The sequence below is a fragment of the Oreochromis aureus genome, linkage group 12 (assembly GCF_013358895.1).
Source record: "Oreochromis aureus strain Israel breed Guangdong linkage group 12, ZZ_aureus, whole genome shotgun sequence".
Lineage (NCBI taxonomy): Eukaryota > Metazoa > Chordata > Actinopteri > Cichliformes > Cichlidae > Oreochromis > Oreochromis aureus.
In genome coordinates this window covers 3571340-3594366 of record NC_052953.1, presented here as the reverse complement: position 1 = coordinate 3594366, position 23027 = coordinate 3571340, and the positions used below count along the sequence as shown (strand labels likewise).

Sequence of the window (23027 nt, the reverse complement as noted above, 5' to 3'; positions counted from 1 at the left end):
TAACTTTTTTTCATATATTGCATGAATTTTTTTTAAAAAGTCTTTAAGGAAGTAATGACACATAACATGACAGCATTCGGTCATTTTGACCGACTTTGTCAGGATTTTCCCTGAATCTGACACCAGTTTAATCACAAAAGTGCATAAACGTGTGAGTAACTCCATATCCTGATCTCTGAATCGAAACACCGAGCCTTGAATTCCAGTTTTTCCTTTTTTATCTTTTAACACTAGGGATAAAGATATGTCAGTTAAACTTTTCATCACTTAGTGTCCGTAAATGAGATGATTCTTTTATTTTTTTTAATCCAGCCATGTGAGGGAGTGCAAGTTTAGCTTAAAAGTGCCGACAGAAGCCTAAATCACCAACGGACACACTGCGAACCAGAAAAGGAAGATAAATGGCTTCAGCTGTTTTTATTATAAGGAAAACCTGCGCGCGCGCACACACACACACACACACACACACACACACACACCAGACTGATTTAAATATCTCACAGACCCCGTGATTCTTAGGATGTCAGGAAGTTGGGATTTTTTGGTTTTTAAGTGCCAGTTTTACACTCGAGCGCCTCTGCTGTGTCTGATGATTGCGGGTTCATGTCGGTGATGAAGCGTATTGTTGGAGTAACAGCGAGTAGCAGGCTGTGCAGACCGTCTCTGGGAGAATGGAGGAAGGTAAAGGCAGCTCTTTGGACACGCAGCTCTCACAGAAAACGCCGCTGCAGTTCTTACACTGTTTCTGCAGAGAAGAAGAAAAACTCCATTAAAGAAAACCACAGCTGGGGACACCAGTTCTCCACCCATTCTGCTCATTTACAGCGCCATATTTTTACTTTTTGGTTCTATGAGAGCAGCTTTGCATGACTCACAGATCATATTTATCTCATATTGGGCTTTGGTGCAGTCCACCTTAGCTCCTCCCCATTCAGCAAACAGCCTGAGGGCCAGAACCGACCAATCAAAGAGTCCGCTTCGGCCTTCTAAAGCCTGACCATAGATCATGGATTGGTTTGAGATCGGGGCAGTTTACTGACCACTGATCCAAAATGCTGATGATCTGTGAGTCTTAATAATCACTTTGCCCTCTGAGATGATCATGCTGATCTTTGACCTGGTCAGTCCTTAAAAAGCGTGGGGACAAGAGGAATCCCACAACCTGTGGTCAACCTGGAGACTGACGAGATGGGAATGGATCATCCACAATCAGGATTTGAGCCAGACTTTTGCATATGTTTGATATTTTTTTGATACAGAAAATACGTTTTGGAACAGCCGTTTCTGCTAACAGCTTTAGGAAATTCAACCCAAGAAAAACAGGAGTCAACTATTTAAAGACGCTGTAAACCTTCAATGCAAAACAGAAAAATATTCTTGATAACTAAAGTTCAAAATGATCCTCAGTAATTTGTACCTTTGTCTTGAGGAGGGAGTCGGCCTGCTCACACATCGTACACATGGAAGGCTCGCTGATCTCCAAGAACGATTCTTTCTAAGGAAGAACAACAAAAATAAATGCATGAGTCTCTGAACAGTGCAAAGACACACTGCCATCAGTACATGCTGACTGTTTCAGCATCCACTTATTAAAAGGCTAAACTTTCACACAGGTAAAAAGTCAGATCTCACCTGTTCATCCTCGTGATGCGACAGGGACCTTCAAAGTTAAAGACAGGACATAAAAATGTGAATTATTTTTCCATAAATTTCACATTATTTTCTGAAACCCTGAGATACCTACAAGCTGGAGCTCAGGCTGGTTTTGTCCTCCGGGCCACTTTGTAACTGGTCTTTCTCCTTCACTGACGGGGATTCTGGGAGTTGCTGTTAAAAACACAGTCATCAGCCACCAAAGCACAGCTGACAGCTGTTCTTCGGACATATCGTTAATGTGAGAGTGCACGTACTTTTGGTACATCCTCTGGTTGTCTCCTGTCGGTCCGAGGAGTGCTGGACTGAGGTACCGAGGAGGCACTGAGGTGATGCTCGCTCTTTCGATCGCGACCTTTTCTCAGCTCTCGCTCCAGATGAGACCTGAAACAGCAAAATAAGCCAAAGAATAGAAACATACAGTTCAGTGATGACAGTAATTAATAAACATATCTGGAGCAGAAAAAGGAACAACGTTTATGGTAAAGGGGAACCTCCAAAGGGTAGGAAAGCCCAACGTTACAGTAGAAATAAGATTCTTCTGATGGCAGCTTTGATTAACAGCTGTGCCAACACAGAGCTGCATCCAGCAGTTTTCTGCCAGGCCTCTGACCTGTGTTTGTCCCTTCGTCAGGTATAACCTGCACGTTATAGCATGTTATACAGGCTTCCTGTGTAACTGAAATCTGTGTGAAATGTTGCTACTCAAAACTTTCTAGAAACAGCTCATAAGATTGAAACCACTCTCTGCATCGATGTGGTTTGATGGGCTACAGATCTTTAGTATTTGCACGTTTCTATGGTTACAAATGCGCTCGCACAAGTCTGTGATAAAATTCTAAAAGATCTCACTGAGACCAAAGAGTGAGAGTCTGACTGTTTTAACAAAGAAAGTCTGAAAGGCTGATAAAATATAAAGGAGCATTAGGGCCACATTAAGAAAAGAAAATGCTCATTTTCAGTATAAATGCAAAATGTGGAATTGCCAACTGCCACGGCTTACAGCAGATGAGGTAGTGAAATCATACTTCAGAATCAGTTTTAGCAAAAAGGAAGTGATTTGTCTTATTCCTCTTTGTTTTGGTCATCTCAGTGTTTCAAATGGAGCGGGAGTAGTGAGGTGCCAGACTTTACCTTTGCTTCCTCAGCTGCTCCACCTCCACCTGCAGACTCTCGATTTTGTCTCCAAAGTCCTGCTTGAAGAGCCGGTTCGCCTCTAAAGCCAGGTCCCTCTCCTTCTCCGCCTGCTTGCATCTGGTTTGGGGTGAGCGGGTTAACATAAACTCATGGCAAAATAAAAATGTGATGAAGGGAAACTAAAATGTAAGAGCAACCTGGGACACTGTGACCAAAGACCATGAAGCAGACTGTGTTTGTTTATTGTTTTATTAGCCTAATGATTACTACAGTTGACACCAAACTTATGTTCACATACAATTTAAAATTATTCATTAATTTTGCCCCTTCCTTCTTCTGCGCTGGACGTTCGAATTCAACAAACCCCTCGGACATCTGGCGCCACACGCCAGTTCTCTCTGTCGGCTGAGAATATCTGACAGCCTCAGGTTTGAGGACGAATCACATTACAGCAACTGTCAAATATCCAGCATGAGTTTATTGGCACATCAGTCCATCAGACGTCTCTACTCATCTTATGTGTGACTAAAGCATTACCGGGGCAGGTTTTAGAAACGGAAATCTGAAGTAGAAATCTGATGTGGCGAACACATCTGGCAGAAAACACGAGGATTAAGGGGCTGCTAAAGGATCCATTCAGTCCACACTAAAAGCTGATGCTGGAGCGCCGCTGCAGGAGGTTGTAAGAAGATGGTTTTTATTTTGTAACAACAAAGGAGCAGTACAGAAAAGATAACATCCTAGTTTGGTTATTTCTATATTAGGCAGGGTTGTATGTTTGTTTTCAGACTCGTGAAAGCAGGGAGCTACTGCTGCAGCTGCAGCAGCTTCCCTGCTGCCGAGTTCAGGTTCCGGGCCTGCTTCGCCAAATGTTTGTCACTGATTTTTTTCAACACAACAGATGAACAAATGATGGAAAAAATTAAAGAAAAGGAAGTGAAGAGAGAGAAAATGTGTCAATGAATATAAGAAATGTTGTCTGAAGGCACCAAATACATATCGTACTGTGATAATAAACTAGCCTCACCTGGTCTCCAGCTGTTTTATGGTCCCTGACATCTGGTTTATTTTCTCCTCCATGCGAACGATGACCTCACTCTTCTGTTTCGAGCTGGCATCGGCACTCTGCAGAAGATGATCCAAACTAGTCAACTGATGTCTTTCGTCCTTAAACTCTGAGTTTTATGTGAAAAGATATTTTGGGGATCTAATCCTCCACCTGCTCTTCATCCCTAGAACAGCAGGTGGAAGATTAGGATTAGGTGGCTGGGAAGACCAGGATAGGGGTCAGAAAAAGAAAGGATAGGTGGACGGATGGAATATCTGATAAATGTGACCACCCCTAGTTGATAAGTTAATGCTGAAAAGACGGCAAGAAATCCAAATTAAGAGACTAAACTCTGAGCAAAAGTGAAGATCACCTGTGCACCTTGTAATCTGAGCGTTCCCACCGAGGCCCAGATTAAAAAACCTTTTTCCACCTAATATTTTCGATGTGTTTTAGTAAACTAATTGCTATCATCCATTTTATTCTTACTTTGTGGAACAGTTTCAGTCTTCTTGCAGTTAAGCAGACCTTTGAATTCTCTCATTGAAGTGGCCTCCTCTTTTCTGCCTTAACTGAAAAAAATGCCAAGTTTTTACTATCAGTCAGGATCTACTGCTGACTGTAAGTTATTCTAGACAGGAAGTCATGCTTTATCATTTCACAGAGAGCTAATAGTGAAATGAACCACCTACAAGTTTCTGGGAAGAGCTGAAATCTACGAGTGAAGCTGTGAGAGACAAAAGTGGATGTGAGCCTTTTAAAAGCTTTCCGAAGCTCAGTGTCCTCATAATCAGATATGAGAAGCACCGCCTCACCTGTGACTTGTGCATTAGCTGTTGGTTGATGGCACGAAGGTCTTCCAGCTGCTGTCTGAGCTCCACCAGAGCGTCCTGCTTCTCACAGACGTCTTTCTCCAGCATCTTCATGGACAGCTCCATCTCCTGCTTCATCCCGATCTGCACCTCCAGCTCCTTCTCCACATCCTGCACACAAGTCAGACTTTGTCAGTTAGAAAAATATAAGCAGGAATGTCATAATTAAACTAAGCTAAATGGACTGAATTTGGACTGGGCTGATTGTCTTTCTCCACATAAGCTTCACTGTATTCTGTGTAAATCGCAGCTAAAAATAAACATGCTAAACAGGTAAAGCACATTTGTTACTATAACTACAAACTTTCTCAGCAGATGACACGGCTACATGTATAATCCCTCGCTGGTATCAAGGCCTCAGCAGAGTTAAAGCTACATAAAGACTGTCAAACAGCTGAAACGTACCAGTCGAAGCAAAGTTTCCTCTTTGAGCTGCTTGCGTGTTTCCCCCAGCGCTTGTCCGTCTGCTGCTGAATCACTTCTTAATGCCTGAAGAAAACAGGAACGCTTGCTTTTACTACAAATTTCCAAATGCTCGAGTCAGCTGCTGCATAAACCGGCAGATAAGCAGCGTTCACCTTTCTGGACTCCAGCTGATATGAGCTCTCCTCCTTTACTCTCTCCACGTCTTCTTGTAAAGTGATGATCCTGTTATTCGCCACTGCGAGCTGCGAGGACAGAAATGAACAAAGCAGCTTGGTAAACAGGAAGTCCCTGCAGCCGGGCAAAAAACATGTAAGGCTGACATTTAAAGACAACAGTTTTTGAGGATGATCACTGTGAGACTCGCCTCTTCTGTCAGCTTCGTGTTGGACTTTTCCAGAGCGTCCACTTTGGCCTGCAGGTTATTTACCGACGCGCTGTAAACAGACAGAAATCATGTGAGTCACCGAGCTCGACAAGGTGAGGTGAGCAAAGTGAGCGCACCACCCCGACAAACCTTAAATGTCTGTTCAGCTCCTCCACGTAGTTCTTCTGATCGAGAATCGCCGTGATCTGACCGTCCCTGAAAACACACAAAGAGAAACGTGCAGTTAGCCGTCAGGCACACAAAGACACAGGAACTACAAAACAAAACAACTGAAATGTGATAGAAAATCTCATACTAGTGCAGTCTTTTTAAACTGTTTAGGCTAAAATGTGGTTCAGCCAGGGAATGGAAATGGAAGAATTTTCAGATTTTCTCTCTTTTTCAATATTCAAGTTTAAAGGCCACACATTGGAAAAATATGGTCCGAAGGCTGGGACTCAATCCAGACGTCCAAATAAAAGAACTCTTTATGTTAATTAAGATTAAGACAAATGGCTGTCAGTCGACAGAGGTAGGAGCGAAGCAAAAACAAAACGTATGCTCCTATTACAGGCCCACAGTGTACAGTTACTGCTGATGGGACTACAGGAGCCAGGACTCACCCCTCCACGCTCTTGCTGCTGTGTCCACCGTCTTTTAGGTACATGGAGAAATCGATCACCCCAACCTGCAGATGTAAGAAAATTAAGAAGGCAAAAAAAGCAATGACGACAGGAGCCATCCTTGTACGTAAAACAATTTAAAGTATGTGTAAAGTCGGCAGGCTGAAATATTTTAGTCTCCAAGCTCAGGCGGATATTAACAAAGAGCTGTGCAACATTCCTCACAGTCACTCTGGACTCATTCCCAACCTGAGAGCTGAACATCCTGACTGACTACCTGTGAGCTGCTGAAACAAGAACAACCAGGAGCTGCACTGCTCAGCATGTTAATGTTTCTGAAGCAGAGCAGGGACACAGGTCTCAGTGCCCAAAACACCGATCCCCATTACATTGCTCTTAACTCAGTTATGCTGCTGCTGTATAAAGGAAACATCCCTGTACTTCATATTTAAATGATCTGAACAGATGGTTTAACTCAGGGTGGGAAACTCCAGGCCTGGAGGGCCGGTGTCCTGCAGGTTTTAGATGTGTCCTTGATCCAACACAGCTGATTTAAATGGCTAAATTAGCTCCTCAACATGTCTTGAAGTTCTCCAGAGGCCTGGTAATGAACTAATCATTTGATTCAGGCCTGTTGACCCAGGGTGAGATCTAAAACCTGCAGGAGGCCTAGAGTTGCCCACCCCTGGTTTAACTAAAGGCTTTTGTTGGCATTTTAAAGGGAAAATAATGACTGTAGGAAAAGAACTAAACAACATTAGTGAGAGTTCAAATATACAGATATACAAATGCCATCTGGCCAAAATTTGAATGCCAAAAAAACCTAATTCAATAATTCTAAATAACTCCACCACAGTGACTGTTTTCTACACCACATCTGCCAAATCCGGACCAAACCCGGTCGACACAGACCAGATTTTTAAGACCGATACCATACAGGTATTTGGTGATTTTAAAATGATATTCTAATGTATGGAACATTTTTTTGTCTTTCAGAAAAATGAAAACATAAACAGATTTCCCAAACATTTGTTTTGTGTGGCTATTTATTCGTTTACGCTTTCTAGCCAGTACACAGCAGATGCTTCAATCCTTTGAAAGAGGCCACTTTAGACATTTACAAATAAAATGATGGATTATTTATTAAAAGGATTATTTTCCTTTAACATGAACTTGTATCACGTCAGGTTGTTGGCGTTATTGCAGAAAATAACTAGCTATTTCACACATGTCATAAAGTCCATGTCTGGCCTTAGATGTGATCAGTGAAACTTGACGCCCTTGTTCCACATGGGCTGAGAGAAAACAATGCCACACCAGGGACTGTGATTAATTTTCCTCTGCCTTACTTCTTCAAGAAGGTGGGTCTTTGATTTAGTTTGAGCTGCTCTAAGTGGAGTTAGAGGTGAAAGCAGACTAACCTGCGAATCCAAGTCCTCTCCCTTCATACACAGATTGGCATCGATGACATTTAATCCAACCAGAAGCCCGGCGATGACGGCGCCTTCCTCCTCCATCATCAACGCGTTCGGCTCGTAAAATTCACTACAGAGAGGAGACAGAAAGGGCCATAATGTCAGGCGGAAGGGTTTCAGGTTTGTATAAAATACTACCCGAGCCAAAAACAAACAAACAAAAAAAACCCCCAAACCAAACCAAAAACTGCAGATCCTCAGATGGCCACTTGAGGCAGGCTACACAGTGGGATCAGGGGTTGAGGGATGGAACCAGTCCAAAGTCCATGAACAGGCATTACTAATACAAACTGAATGATTACACACCTTAAACACACTTTGATTAAAACAGCTCTCAATCTGGATTTAGGGAGCTCATAAAGATAAAACACGTTGATAAGATGCTGATTTTTTTACCACGGTATAAGGTTCAAAGTTGAACCTGTGGGTTCAACAGCTTGTTGAAAATTCAAAACATTTAACAAATGGCATAAAAATAGTAAATGCACTAAAATGAGGATTTACATGATCTGTGTCAGTCATGCTGACAGAGTGTGGTATGAACTGTGGGACAACATCGTCTCCTTTCATAAAGGATGTTTCACTCTATCCTCTGCAAAAGGAGATCATATGAAGGAAGCACTGAAGCATCCTTCTTAAAAAACTATGACCAGCTGCTATTATGGCTGCCATGGAGATATTTCAGGGTCAGGTGAACTATCTGACGGCTCCACTGGCTGATGTAAGATATGCAGCAAGTGCACCACAAACTCCTGACCCTTCGTTCTGGAGCCAGACTCTCATCCTCCTGAGCCAACTGACCAGACGATAAACTGATCACAGGATTATAATGGTGACATTGGAGGGAAACTAAGAATACAGAATATACATGTAGATTTATGTAGTAGCGATTACATAAAAAAGCACAGCCAGTAATACAAGTTGCTGTCTGGACCCAACACACCTGTCTGTGATTGAGTTTGACCACAGCCAGCTTTGATCGATGTGATAACTGTTCTAAGCAACCAGGTTTGCTTCGTTATTAAAGGTTAAAGTTGTGCATTATCATGAGCGTGGCTGCTTAAACATGCAGGTGAATGAAGACTGTGCTGCAAGCTGCCTGCTAGCCTCCTCAGCTGCTAAGTAAAGTCAAGAAACTGAACCTTTCTATCAGTTTTGTGGTGTTTTTGCCTTCTGGAGAAGTTTAATGCAATTATCTGATAAATTATAATAATTTGTTATAATTAATGACTGTACTTCCAACTGATAGATGTTGTGGCTGCAGTGGCCAACACGAGACACCACATTCATCTTTTCACATAAAGTCTTCGCCTCTGTGAATATTACGATCCAAACACACCTGAGCAGGTCCTTTCTGTTGATGATGGTCTTCATATAGTCTGAGAGCTTCTTCTGCATCAAGGCCAGTCGTAACCAGGCGCGTCCTCTTCCTAGAGGAGTTCTAGTATCAAACACGGGAAGAGTGAGATTTGCACACACTAACAGCCTTTACAAGATTAAGGCAGCTAGCAAAGAAGCTCCAGCTGTATTCTGGCATTGTTTAGAGCTCAGATGATATAATTAAAATCGAAGGAGAAGGGCTTTTTTTTTTTTAGGAAACTTTGAACAAACTCACTTGAGCCCAGGCAGGTCTTTTACGCTGGCAGTGATCTCTCCTGCCTCAGGCGTCAGCTTCTCAACCAACTCCAATGGTCCCCAGAAGGACTTGTTCTGCCCCAGGAAGGTCTTCTTAGCTGATGATTGACAAACAACGATGAGACGGACAGATTGAGACCACATGCATACAGAAAGAGCAAAAACACACTGGCCCCAATACAGTTAAAAGGAAACTAAAGCAGGAGTTTAAGACTAAATATTCCTTACAGCTATGCGAACTGTACATTTTAACAGCATGCCGCGTGTTATCTCTCACATCTCACTGTCAAAAACTTTGAGTTATAAGAGACAACATGAATGCAGTTTTTACTTTTCAGCCCGTGTTTCAGACAGTGCTCCATCACGACAAAGAACTGCTGCAGAGGTGCATAGTCAGAGTCCAGCGTGCGTCCCAGGTTGAGCGCAGACTCGATCAGGCCCTTGATGCTCAGTTTGGCCATGTTCATCAAGTTAAGCCTCTCGATCGCGATGGGATCCTTGGGATCTAAAAGAAGGAGAAAAGGAAACAGGGAACAGACTTTTATAATTCTTACCTTCAGAATTTAACAGCACAAGTGAGTCAGTAGCTACACTCATTTGAAAGTCAGCTCTGTATTTCTTATACAGGAATTTTAAAAAATTCAGTTTCCAGGAAGGTGAAATAAAGAATACACAACAAGACAACAAAGACTCCATCATTACAAATAGCTAAAAGAAGATAGAGTCCAGGACTTCCCTATGAAAAACCTTGTAAATCTGAAGATTATATACAGTTTTAATATAAACTATAAAATGTGTCTGCAAGAGAAATAGTCTCAATTAAGAGAATGTGAAAGTTTAATACAGTCCACTCGTTCTGCACATCTGATCCTGATCTATTATTTATGTCAGCATTTAACACTGAGAGGCTTTTAGTGGAGGTGCTTTATGCTGCCCTGCAGATTTGTTTACATTATTAATACAGTTACACATTTAAAGTTTACATTTGCAGTGCAGCATGTTCATCTTATTCTCTAATACAAAATGTAAACAAAGTAGCAAAGATCCTCAGCAAAACTGTATAAATTAGTGTTATAATATTAATGCTGAAAGTAAAATAGAAAAACGTTCCTCAAAACAGAAAACTGGAAAAAAAATTCAGGCAACTAAACAACGAGACACTGAGAAATACTGAGCTGGTTCAGGAGGACGGCGTGACTTGTCTGGTTATTTTGTAGCAGTTACTGGTCTGCTTGATTAAAAACCATTTTCTCCACCATCTCTATCTGGTCTTTTCCTTTGCAGCGACCGAAACAAAGAGCCAGCCTTTGTCATTTATTGTTGGGTTTTTTCCATGAGTCAATCTGAAGTGTTTAAAACATTTTGTTTAAATAAAAAAACGTGCCCATCTTTGATAACCCTTTCAGTGGAAACTACAGATCCATAAGCTTCCAGCTCTGAAAAGTGACACCGATGCTTTAGTGCCTTAAAGCTGCATTTTTTCAGCCAGTAGGGGGCAACACCAGTGGCTATAATAAGGCCTTTGGCTCTGTACAAGTCTGTGGGAAAATAACCTTTGACCTTCCTTTATCTTCCTTTCTCTGATAACCTTATGGGCTACATCACAAGTTTCAGGTCTTAGTAAATACAACATGAAGCTCATTTGTTTTAATGGCACAATTAAGACTTGAAAAGGTGGATAAAGCAGAGCATGCTCTATTGTGTGACTGATAAGTGTGCAGTGTCCCTCAGCTTCAGATCCAGCCCTTACTTGTTACCTCCAGTTTATAAAACCACCAAGAGCGGCGGTGAAATCACATGGCAGGATCTCGCCAACCAATATGTGACATCACGCTGGCTACATCCATCTTTTTATACAGTCTATGGAAAAATAACAAATCTTTTATTTACCCTAGTTGTGCTATATTCTTTTGTTACTGCACTTGAAGTAATAATAAAGATATCATGAACAGTTATCATACAATAAAAATATTATGTGCATGTGTTTAAAATATAAGATTTCCTGCATCTGTCCCTGTGAATCTGAATCCGTCTGTTTAAGAAAATGTTCAACAGGGTGGTAATGATTACCCAGCTTGTTTAATTAAGCCATGTGGAAAAACTGTATGAACATTAAAATAAATTTTGGATGGAAAATTTTCCTCAAGAATACTGCCCCGTCTCCCATAAAAAGGCTTTACACTACCAGTGCTATGACAGAACTATTTTTTAAGCAACAAACTTGTGCATGTTGTCTTTGGCGATAACAAGAACCTCAGAAACCTATGCAAAGTGAGTGAAGAGGAGAGAGAACGTGACTATCGATCATCCCCCGATAACAAACTAAAGCCTGAAGCAGATGTTTCTGTTGTCTGTTAATGGGCTTCTGTAATGTCATTAAAGTGGACTCTTCAGCGGTGTAGGCTGAATGCTGCAGCGCTTAATTTGCCAACTGAACTGCCTACGAGTGGCTGCCAGCTGGCCTGCTCGGTGCTGAGAGTAGGTGTGGCAGTTTTAAAAACAATAAAAACAGAGCACACAGTTATAGATATCCGTTTACAGTCAGGCTTGTGTTTGCTGCTAAATCTATAATTGGCTGCATTCGGCTTCAACAGTGGGAGAAACAAAATGTAAATCATCAGCACACAAACATGTTTGTTCTGTGCAACTGGGATCTTCTGTAAGGAGCAACAGCTACCAAGTACTTGAATCCTCCCAGCAGGACCTGCACTTCCTGGCTGCTTTGTTGTCCGCTCCTGGCTTATTTACAAGTGGCGTCATCTTGCTGCGTAACCTTCAGTGAAATCAAACCCGTCGTGACAGAGCTCACACCGTTCACCAGGTGAAATATGCAGCTTCTGGTGTCCCCGATGCACACCACCACGCCCTAACACATATCGCACTGTGCTCACAAACACTTCCTCGAATGCTGAGCTAATCTGTCACGTTACCTTCATGGACCGGCTCGGGGTCTGGCGTGAGCGAGATGTCGTTGAGCTCGCGGAGGCAAAGCCACTCGCCATCGACAGAGACGCGAAAGTTGCACAGATAAATGGTCTCCCTGGCAGCCTGGGTGATCTTGTCTGTGGTGGTAGTCGGGGTTTCGCTCTGAGGCGTCAGATCAGACATGATGACTCAGCTTGTGCAAGGCAAAACCAACACCACCGAAGGGGAAAAGGGAGGGGGGAGGTAAAAAAGATGCAGGAGCTTTGCGTTCCAACAGCCAGAGAAGGCCAGAAAAACAAGAGGATGAAAGATGAAAAGAGAATCAGAGGAAGAAACAAAAAGGACAAGACGGGAAAGGCCCACAGCAGCCTTCAGCAGGTGTTAGAAAGGGTGCTCCTCCTCTCTATGCATGCATCCTCCTCTCCTCCTTGCTACAACTGAGTGAAACAGGCTGCTGTCTGTGCCTTCTACTCCTCCACCGCCTCCTCCTCTTCAGCCTCTTGTTATCCCCTTTTGTGCCGACTGGGGATTTAAAATGCAACAGAGAGCACCGTGCTGAAAAATCACAGCCCTCCTCCGGTCAGCTTACCACCGGTTCTCTGTGATTGGACTGCCTGCGCACCGCAGTGAATGCACTGGGTGGGTGTTGACCAAGATGGCTGACGGCAGCACTGGGTACAGCAACACATTGTCACGTGAGCAGATGGTGCATGCGTAAAAAAAACAGAAGCTAAAATAAGGGGGGGGAGGGGGGTCCCCGGAGTAACCAACCCAGGCTAATGATGCAGCAGAGGGCCTGTGTCTCTCTGAAGCATCAACAACATGCCCCCTCCTCCCAGTCTCAAACACAGGCCTGTCATTTCACAATGCAATTATTGAGCTGGCTGCAGCAGAAAAACAGCAGCAGCGAGCATGAAGGGCAATAAGGCCAAAGGTCCCAGATGTAAGCGGGGGCCATCTATTTTTTAAATCCCCCACCCATTTTGGAACAGCTTCCCTGGGCCTAACACCTTAAACATCGAGCTGGATATTGACAATCAGATAATCTTTAGATGATGACACTCGGTGCCATCAGAGGACAGCAAAAATAAACATGTGACAAATTTAATTGAGAAAGTTTTCACATTTTTTTAAAAAATTGATTGCTTTGCTCATCTGAAACGAAGCTCTGTTTTCTCTTAGAAAGTAATACCATGTGTTCAATATAATACGTAGTCAAAAACTGCAGTTGCTCTAATGTTCACATGAGGCTAGAAAAGTGAGTCAATCCTCACAGATGTGTTAAAACCTCCAGTTTTACAGCAGAAACAAACATGTTTGTAGCCTGTACAGTAAACAGCTTAGTTTCCATATTGTAACAACTTTATGGGGACAATTATTTTATACGCTTTCTACTTTGATTGACAGCCGTCTGATCACAGGTGACTACAGCGTAACCAAACTGAACCTCTCTATCATGTTGCATTGGTATCTTTTTGGGGCAGTTTAAATGCAAATAGCTGAAAAATGGTATGTCCTGCTGGACGTACAGCGTGTTCACCAACTCTGTGCTTCAGTTTTGGTGAGTCTATTGTTTTATTACTCAGATATCTGTGTTGGCTTGTTGCAGTTGTTGATGCAGAATTCTAACAAAACTGGTTAGGCTTAAACTGCATCCACACTTTGGAGCTGACGATTTGATGCTAGACATTCCAGGCTCCAGTTGCCTGGTAACCCTGTAATGTAATTTTTATAATATTGATGTCAATTAGCGGTATCCTGTGCTCTCACTGGTAGTCACTTCAATCGCTTGCATCAAAGATGAGAAAAGTTTGTTTGTTTCTTCTTCCTGCAATTGCTTGAAGTGGCTGAGTGTCATCAACTTCCTTTGGCCTCTGGTTGCCACATTACTGCAAACTGTTCCCACTGTGGACACACTGGTCTGATAACTTATCCCTACGTCTTCTTTTTTTAAATGTGGTCCCTAACAACTCCAAAAAACTATCTCAGCTATAAAAACACCTTCAAAATGTGGAGTACTAAACCAGTGGGTGACATCCATGCTGCTACATCCACCTCATATACTGTCTGTGATATATTCTAAAAAAAAACCCCAACACCTTTGTTCTATTCTACACTGTTTTCAGTAACATTAAAAATTATAGATTTCTGCCAGTTTTATCTTTTCACATAAATTACCTAACACAGGCTCTGGTTTCAAACATTTTTTCAAATTAAGGATATTCCTCAAGGTTTTCTCAAATGGATACAAATATTCAACATTAAAAGAAATGGTGTACAAGCATTACTCTCCCTGATACACTATCTGCTAAAACACTTGATTCTAAAGTTCCAAACTAATTTCTTACAGTACTGTAATTTTGTTCATCTATAGTTGGTTTGTTATATAGCAGTGAAGACTGTTTTTTTTTCATTTGACTTGTAAAAAAAACAGTGATTAGTAAAAATAATAAATTGCTAACAAAGTGATGAAGAAAATATTGCAATAAAGTAATAAAGAAAGAACTTAATGTTGGAAATAAACCATATTGCCAAATTCACTGACCTATCTGATATAGGTATCCCAGTCACTTCCACGGCCACAGGTGTATAAAATGAAGCAGCTAGGCATGCAGACTGCTTCTAGAAACAGTTGCAGCGTTTCAGTCCTGAAACTTCCTCACTACTAAATATTCCACAATCAATTGTTAGGCGCATTTTAACAAAGTGGAAGCGATTGGGAACGGGAACGACAGCAAATCAGCCACAAAGTGGTAATTCTATGTAAAAACACAGAGCAGGGTCAGTGGACGCCGAGGCACATAGAGCACAGAGGTCGCCATCTTTCTCCAGAGTCAATCGCTAAAGACCTCAAACTTCATGGTTCCTTCAGATTAGATCAAGAGCAGTGCACACAGAGCTTCATGGAAGGGGTTTACATGCCTGAGCAGCTGCAGCCAGGCCTTATATCACCAAGTGATATAAGATGCAGTGGTGTAAAGGATGCCGCTACTAGACTCTAGAGCATTGGGCACATTTTCTCTGGAGTGGCAAATCACGCTATGCAATGGATGAGTCTGGGTTTGGCAGTTACCAGGAAAGCGGTACTTGTCTGACTGGAGTGTGCCAAGTGTAAAGTTTAGAGGTGTTTCTATGATTATGCCGGGGGCTGTTTTTCAGAAGCTGGACTTGGCCCAAAGGAACTCTTAGCGCTTCAGCATACCAACACATTTAGGACAACTTCATGCTCTAAGCATTTTGGGAACCGTTGGGGATGGCCCTTTCCTGTTCCAACACGACTGCACACCACTGCACAAAGGAAGGTCCACAAAGACATGGATGAGAGAGTTCGGTGTAGAAGAACTTGACTGGCCTGCACTGAGTCCTGACCTCAACCTCATAGGACACCTTTGGGATGAATTAGAGGGGAGACTATGAGACCAGCATCAGTGTCTGACCTCACAAGAAGAAGTCAAAAATCCCCATAAACACTCCTAAACCTTGTGGAAAACCTTAGAAGAGTTGCAGCTTTCATAGTTGCAAAGGGTGAGCCAACATAGTATTAAAGCCTATGGATTAAGAATGGGATGTCACTGAAGTTTATTAGTTTTATACTGTAATGTTATGGATAGACATTACCGACCTATTGCCTTTACATTTATTTAAGGTCTCTGTGCAAGAGCTTTGGAAACTAAAAGTAAAAAGGATCTATATATCTTAAATGCCACAGAGACCTGTGTGCTGAAGGAGAATGAAGATGTGAAAGCAAACAGGTATTTTAACAACACCATGGTCAACTCTGTCACGACCAACAACAGGACCAGTCAAAGACTCAATTCCTTAGGAAGGTTTCTAACTGAATTAACTGACCTTAAAGTATCTGCAGCCAGAATAAGAGCTATAATAAATACATCCACTCCTTTTAAGAGTTCCTCTAAATACTAACAAAAGGTGTCTGAATGCTTCCTTTATTACCTCCTTTAACAGAGGACATACTGGACAATCCCTTTATCAAAGGAAAGTACACAACGCCACCCAGAAGCTGACCACAGCACACAAAATTAAATCTTCAACATGAGTCACAAGCGATGCAGATCATGTTAATAAATATTAACAGTACAGAGAACCACTGTGGAATACCCACTGCGGGTTGGGAATGGATGTACCTTCCACTGGAGTAGCTCAAATATCTGGGCGTCTTGTTAATGAGTGAGGGAGGAACAAAGCAGGACGTTGAAAGATGGACTGATGCAGCATCACCAGTGTTGTGGTGATGAACGTGAAAGCACAGCTGTGAATTAACCGGTCGAGCTACATTTCTCCCCCGACCTATAACCACCAGCAGTGATTGAAAAGGTGCCTTAGCAGCCCCTTAGAGATGGGGTTAGGAGCTTCATCATTCAGAAAAGGCTCAAAGTTTAGGTGTTTGGGGCATGTCCAACTGAGAGGTGCCCCCAGGGGATAATGGAGAGATTATGTCTCTCATTTAGCTTGGGGATGTTTCAATGCCCCCCAGAACAGCTAAAGGAGGTTACTGGGGAGAAAGAAGGCTACTGCAACCATGGCCCAGACCCAGATAAGTATCAGAAGTTGGATGGATGGAGTTGAAACTATGCCTCAAAGATGTACTGCAGATGGCTCATCTTTGATACTTCCTCTCGTGTGTTTCTGTCGTGTTTCATGCAGCTAATATAGAAGAAAAATATCACTTCCTTCCCAATGTTCAAATGAAAAAATAAAAGGATGAAAACGTTCCAACACAGCAGACCCATGTAAACAACACACTGTCACAGTATTAAACAGCCTGGTGTAAGGGCAGCTGGATTGTCTGAGCGGTCTTATTTTCCTTAAAAACTCCTCAGGAATTCTCCTTTGTTTTCAAGTGGTTAGGAGAGGAGGTCGTTTTCTGAACTGCAGCTCCAAATCAGATAAATGATAAATCTATACAACAACAATAACAATCAGCAGCAAGGCGAGTTACCAAGCCTGTCAAAACACATGACACATGTTGACTCATTAGCCGAGAAACAACACAGAAGAACACACAGCGGCTTTTACGTTGCAGACAGAAATCTGAGGCTGAGAGTCAACAATCATGTGATGTGGCTTATCTCTCCCCAGCTTTAGCCCCGATAACTGCTGGTAATTTACTGAGTTCATGTGTCAGCAAGGTGGTTGTTTACGGACGTTGGAAAGTTAGCCAACAATGCTAGCAGCACAAACTGCAGCGTTACAGCTGGTATTCTAGGTGTATTAGGGAGCTAGTGTTAGCTGTCACGGGAAAGGTGTACTTTTTGAAGTTGGTCAGCACTTACTTCGTCGCCTCGATTCGATTCGTTCAATCTGGAAGTCATACTGTCGAAGCGGAGCGGGCGGCAGCGATCCAGTCTTTGCGAAGCGCAGGTTGGACGAGTTTAAAGCCTCCTTGAAGTAAATCACTGAGGTCGGGGAGAGAGTTTCGTCCGGGCTGTCAGTGTGTCCATTTTCATCGGAGGAGTTTTGTTTGCCGGAACTTTCTGAAGAAGACCGCAGAGGAAGATCTCCTGGCGGCATATCCCGCTCCGCCATCCTCCCTCCGGTCAAATTCGTCTCATGTGACCGGGGAAGCGGGGCTGTCAGGCAGTACCGAGCTAGTTAGCTGCGGTTAGCTTCTGCAGACATGCACTGAGGTGATTAGCACCAGCTGGATAGTGAGTCACTTGACAGCCAAACCTCCCCAGTAATCACTCCGCCTTTCGTCCTGTCCACCACAGCCTCTCCATGACCCGGAAATAGCAAAGTCTCAGCATTTTGGTCAGATTTGTTGCCAATTTCGCGAGAGTTTAGGCGCTGTGTCAGCGATCCTTTACATAGACAGAGCCCATACACGAAGCAAGATTTGACACCAGCAGCATAAGCACGACTGGGAACGTCCTCCTATGTTTCCCATGATTCATTGCGAAACATGTCGAATTAAAGGAGCCTCTTCTGTGCTCTATTTTTATCTTAGTGTGTTAAAAATGGACCCTGCAAGCATTTAGGTGTATAAATAGCGCAGTTTGTTGGAAAAGATAAAAAGTAAACTGTCATTTCCCCCCCACTAACCAAGACTTGTGCTGACACTGATGTGGCAGCTAAAAGCCTAAAAATACACAAAAGCTGGATTATAGCTGAAAGTTTTTACAAAGAGCTGTACAAAGGTTCAAATAAAGTTATATATTTTTAAACAGTATTTCGTGAATCACATAATGAAAAACCTTCCACATATCTTATATCTTTTCTTAAAATGCTTTTACTCTTTAGAACAAGCAACAGTCATATGGTGCTTTATAAAAACATACAATAATAGTAATAAATAATAACATGATATACTATTTTGCTAAGCCACTTTAATGTTATCTAATATTTGCTGCCCTGTTTTTACTACACTCAGTAAGCCATTTTAATATTTTTCTCTGTTCTGTTGAATGTGAGATATTTCTGCTTTAGTAATATATTTGTTTAGATTTTGACTTAATTTATCTTGATTTTCAGTTTAGATTTTACCTTATTTTTTCATATTTTGGTTTATTTTTTATTTAGCTCCATACTTTCTATTTAGCTTCCGTAACAAATTTGTAAAAAATCCAACTTTGGGTACATTTTGTGATACATAAACTAAATTTTATCTTATCTTATCTTATCTTATCTTATCTTAAACTTGTTGAAGGTTGTATCCCAGTGAAAATGCGTAAATAAGCAGAATGCATTGCAGAGTAATATGTGGGCATAACTGTGTGAGCTATGTAAAGGACTCCATTACAAAGAATGAAAAGGAAATTAAAAGGAAAGGTTAACTTACAATAACTGTCAGATAATTAGGAAAGAAAACAGCTCTATGCCCAAAGTCTGGGCTCTAAATTTAGGATCTAAGTTTATCGTGAGGATGTTTTGCTAGTTCTCATACAAAGAAAGGTGAGCTCTGTTACATGTGATACCCATAACTGACAACAGGAGGAGACTAGGGACCAATAAAACTGCCAGACTGACAGTTACCAGAGACTGGAGAATATATAAAGATATTCCTCATCACCATGCCCAGATTTAATCTGGATCAGAATGATCTGGATTAAGAAAGCCACATCTCGCAGTCCAGATCAGATAATCAATCTTATACTTGGTTTTTCAAAACAATGGCTAGATGCAAGCGTTTCAAAGAGATCCAGATTCCAAATAAGTTTAAAACAACATAAAACATAGCCAGGGCCTTTTATTTTCATTTTTTTAGACAGTCAGATATGTAATGAAAACATGTTTTAAATCATAAGATGGCAAAATGTCCGGTTGTTAACCAAAATAAAATTAAAAGTTCATTGGAACATAAAAATTATGGATTTTAAATTTAGCAGTAGGATGGATAGCCACATCATTCATGTCCCTCTGTGTAGAGTAAAACCTTTTCATTAGGCAGGCTATGAAATAATAGTTTCTGTGGTACTTTGAAGATGATACGTGTATAGCTCGAGCCAACCTCACCTGTTCTTTACATGGCTGAGAAACAACATACCTGCCTCAGTCGGGATTTTGTACTTTTTGGGCTTTTAGAATTCTCAGTCAGTATATTTGATTTCTATTTGGGTTTTATTGTTATTCTAGTGTTTGAAGTTTTTCTGTTTTTTGAACTTTGGATTTTGGTTTTGGTTTCCTTATATTTTTAGCAGACTGTGAGTTTTATTTTTGGTAATAATATGAAGTATTTGACCCCTGCTTTTAGTTTATGGTTATTCTAGCCATGACTTTCACTTTTGCAGTTTTGTGTCTTGGTTCAAGTTGATTTTTATTGGTTTCAGTTCCTCACGCCTCATTTCTGTGGTAACATCTCAGTTCCCCTGTGCTTCTTGATAAGTGCTACTATTAATGTCTCTGTTACTTCTCTTTTGTGTTACTCTAAAACTTATAGTGATTCAGCTCTGATCTGATTATTACCCAAAACCCCTAAAAATAATGACCTCCCACTCTTCAATTTTAATTACAGTCAGCTTGTGGGCCCAACTGGATACTTTGGTGGACCAGTTTCTGGCCACAAGTCACATGCTGTAATTCATTACTATCAGGATGTCCTAAAAACTCGCTGAAAAGCCTTCATTTAATCCAAAATGCTGCAGCAAGAGTCCTGACAGGGACTAGAAAGAGAGAGCAGATTTCTCCTTCCCTTCATTGGCTTCCTGTTAAATCCAGAATTGAATTCAAAATCCTGCTCCTCACATACAAGGTCTTAAATAATCAGGCCCCATCTTATCTTAATGACCTTGTAGTACCATATCACCCTATTAGAGCACTTCACTCTCGCTCTGCAGGCCTACTTGTTGTTCCTAGAGTATTTAAAAGTAGAATGGGAGGCAGAGCCTTCAGTTTTCAGGCCCCTCTTCTGTGGAACCAGCTTCCAGTTTGGATTTGGGAGACAGACACTATCTCTACTTTCAAGATTAGGCTTAAAACTTTCCTTTTTGCTAAAGCATATAGTTAGGGCTGGACCAGGTGACCCTGAATCCTCCCTTAGTTATGCTGCAGTAGGTGTAGGCTGCTGGGGGATTCCCATGATGCACTGGGTGTTTCTTCTTCAGTCACCTTTCTCATTCACTATGTGTTAATAGACCTCTCTGCACTGAATCACACTTGTTATTAATCTCTGTCTCTCTTCCACAGCATGTCTTTATCCTGTCTTCCTTCTCTCACCCCAACCGGTCGCAGCAGATGGCCCCGCCCCTCCCTGAGCCTGGTTCTGCCGGAGGTTTCTTCCTGTTAAAAGGGAGTTTTTCCTTCCCACTGTCGCCAAAGTGCTTGCTCATAGGGGGTCATATGATTGTTGGAGTTTTTCTCTGTATGTGTTATTGTAGGGTCTACCTTACAATATAAAGCACCTTGAGGTGACTGTTGTTGTGATTTGGCGCTGTACAAATAAAATTGAATTGAATTGAATTGAATGTTTGATCCCAATGGCCAACGCTCTGTTGGTGATCTAAACAGTTCATTGAGGTATCACAAATATTTGACAGCGAAAGGGTTTTTTTTTAATGTTAAAAGGCAGTTAAAACTACTATTATTTGAAATACAGGGTTTAAAAAAAAGTTTGTGTTTGTGAGGTCAGTTCAGTTTGGTGAGCAGGATTCTCCCAACGCTTTTCTGTCTGCCCTCACAGACAGCTGCACGAGAACATCTGCCCACCAGTTCTGGTGCACATCAAGGCTTTTTCACCTCTTTGCTGACAAAATGTTATAAACACTGTGCATTTACGTTAAATCCAACCAGAACAATATGTATTCATGACCTTATTATAACTCCATCAAACATCACATAGACTGTCGTGTGACGTAGTTTAAGGAAATTCCAGATGCTTACTCTCACGAAATTCTTCAATAACTCAAAGTTTTCTTATCCACCATCACCACAGACATTAATCCTGCTCTCCAGTCTTGTCATATTTGTTTATGTCTTCAGTCTGCTCCTAATCCATCTCCATTTCCTTTCCCCCTCAGCTGTGCATTTCTGCCCTCCTGCTTTATTTCAGGGGTTATTGATGTTTACAGAACCTGTTGCTTTAGTCTGCTAGGTGGCTGTTTTTTTCAGACTGTGCCATCTCTGTAACTCCAACGAGAACAGAAAGTAAGTGAAGAGATTTTGTCTGAATGAAGAGATGATGCTCAGTGTGTCAGTTAGTTTCAGTGTCCTTTTTGAGATTGATAAGCTGAATTAAAACAAATTAAAAGATAAACTGAGAAGGTTTGGACCTAATCTTTAGGTAATACTCTTGTTTTTTATTCATCCATTCCCCCCAGCCAATCCAGGAGGAGCTCGGGATGCTTCCAAAACAATGAAGAGGTCTGACCCTGTGTGTATCCTGAGTCTGCTCCGGGTCTGTACTGGGTCTGGGCCTCTCCAACTCGGGTCTCACATTGCAGGTGTTCAGGAGGAGCATTACGTCTACCTAAGCTCCTTCTGAGTTACAGAAATCCTCATCCCTGTGTGAATCATCACCTTACTGCGCTGGAGGGATTTATGCTCATGTGATCTCAGGAAATATGTTGTTAAGGGCAAAGCAAATTGGTCCTCCTTTAGGGATCAGACTAAGTGAAGGGGACACCAAGAACCTTTTCTGGATCTGCAACACTGACCTCATCCTGGAGCCAGGCCTGAAGGATGGGGCTCAGGCGCTAAGCCATGAGGCCTGACTGGGCTCAGCCCGAGTGAGTTACATGCATCCACCCTCCATCTGCAGGAGGTGGCACGCATAGGCAGATGCTTTGTCAGTTCAATCCCAGGCTTGTATGCTCTTTACTCTGAAAACATCAGTGTAAATGTTCTTAAAGTCAGTCACTTTTGTATAGCCCAAAGCGAACACAAATGCAAATAAGGAATACAATAAGACAATAACGTGTTTAACAGAATCTCACCCAGACACGCTTCAGTGTGAAAGTGAGGAAAACATGTTGAAGCACAAAATCTCAACAATTCAGCATAAAATGGTTCATGGGTGGAAAAAAAAGCAGATTAATCACAGAAATAAACCTCCATCACTTTGATTCAAGTCAAGATGGGATAATAATAATGTTGGGCAAACTCAACCCAGTGCCCTCAGAAAATAACTGAAGGTTTGTTCCTTTTATTTAAAATGACATACGTCTTCACATAAAACCTTTGTATTCTAAGAAATATTATACAATTATGATGGAAAATAAATAGCTTCTGCTTTTGTTTTCTATCATTTTGACGTCACGAAAGGATTAGACGTCAAAGGAGGTGGACTAGATTTCCTGGAAGGATTTCACATCAAAGGCAGGAGCTGGCAGAGAGTAAAAGACAACATGGATCAAAACAGCAGCATCGGATGGTTGCCTAACACCTTCAAACTACAAAGCATCCATGAACCCCAGC

General features: G+C 41.8%; 1 protein-coding gene across 4 annotated transcripts in view; it reads right to left on the bottom strand.

The window, feature by feature from the left end:
* rufy3 (RUN and FYVE domain containing 3) overlaps positions 1-18033 on the bottom strand; it is an 18953-nt gene extending 920 nt beyond the window's left edge. The window contains exons 1-18 of one of the 4 annotated variants that reach the window (XM_031756561.2): positions 17453-18030; positions 9565-9738; positions 9214-9331; positions 8938-9039; positions 7545-7668; positions 6124-6188; positions 5651-5716; positions 5501-5570; positions 5289-5378; positions 5116-5199; positions 4654-4821; positions 3818-3915; positions 2788-2907; positions 1911-2037; positions 1745-1827; positions 1633-1660; positions 1418-1495; positions 1-745 (exon numbers count right to left, since the gene is read on the bottom strand). The exon at positions 1-745 is cut by the window's left edge and continues 920 nt beyond it. In XM_031756561.2, coding sequence (XP_031612421.1) covers positions 602-745; positions 1418-1495; positions 1633-1660; positions 1745-1827; positions 1911-2037; positions 2788-2907; positions 3818-3915; positions 4654-4821; positions 5116-5199; positions 5289-5378; positions 5501-5570; positions 5651-5716; positions 6124-6188; positions 7545-7668; positions 8938-9039; positions 9214-9331; positions 9565-9738; positions 17453-17705 — 1992 coding nt within the window. In that variant the 5' untranslated portion in view covers positions 17706-18030 and the 3' untranslated portion in view covers positions 1-601. Of the gene's footprint in view, positions 746-1417; positions 1496-1632; positions 1661-1744; positions 1828-1910; positions 2038-2787; positions 2908-3466; positions 3670-3817; positions 3916-4653; positions 4822-5115; positions 5200-5288; positions 5379-5500; positions 5571-5650; positions 5717-6123; positions 6189-7544; positions 7669-8937; positions 9040-9213; positions 9332-9564; positions 9739-12163; positions 12692-17452 lie in introns of those variants that run through there. The other 3 variants (XM_031756562.2, XM_031756563.2, XM_031756564.2) reach the window with 3 other exon arrangements.
* Between the last annotated feature and the right edge of the window lie 4994 nt (positions 18034-23027).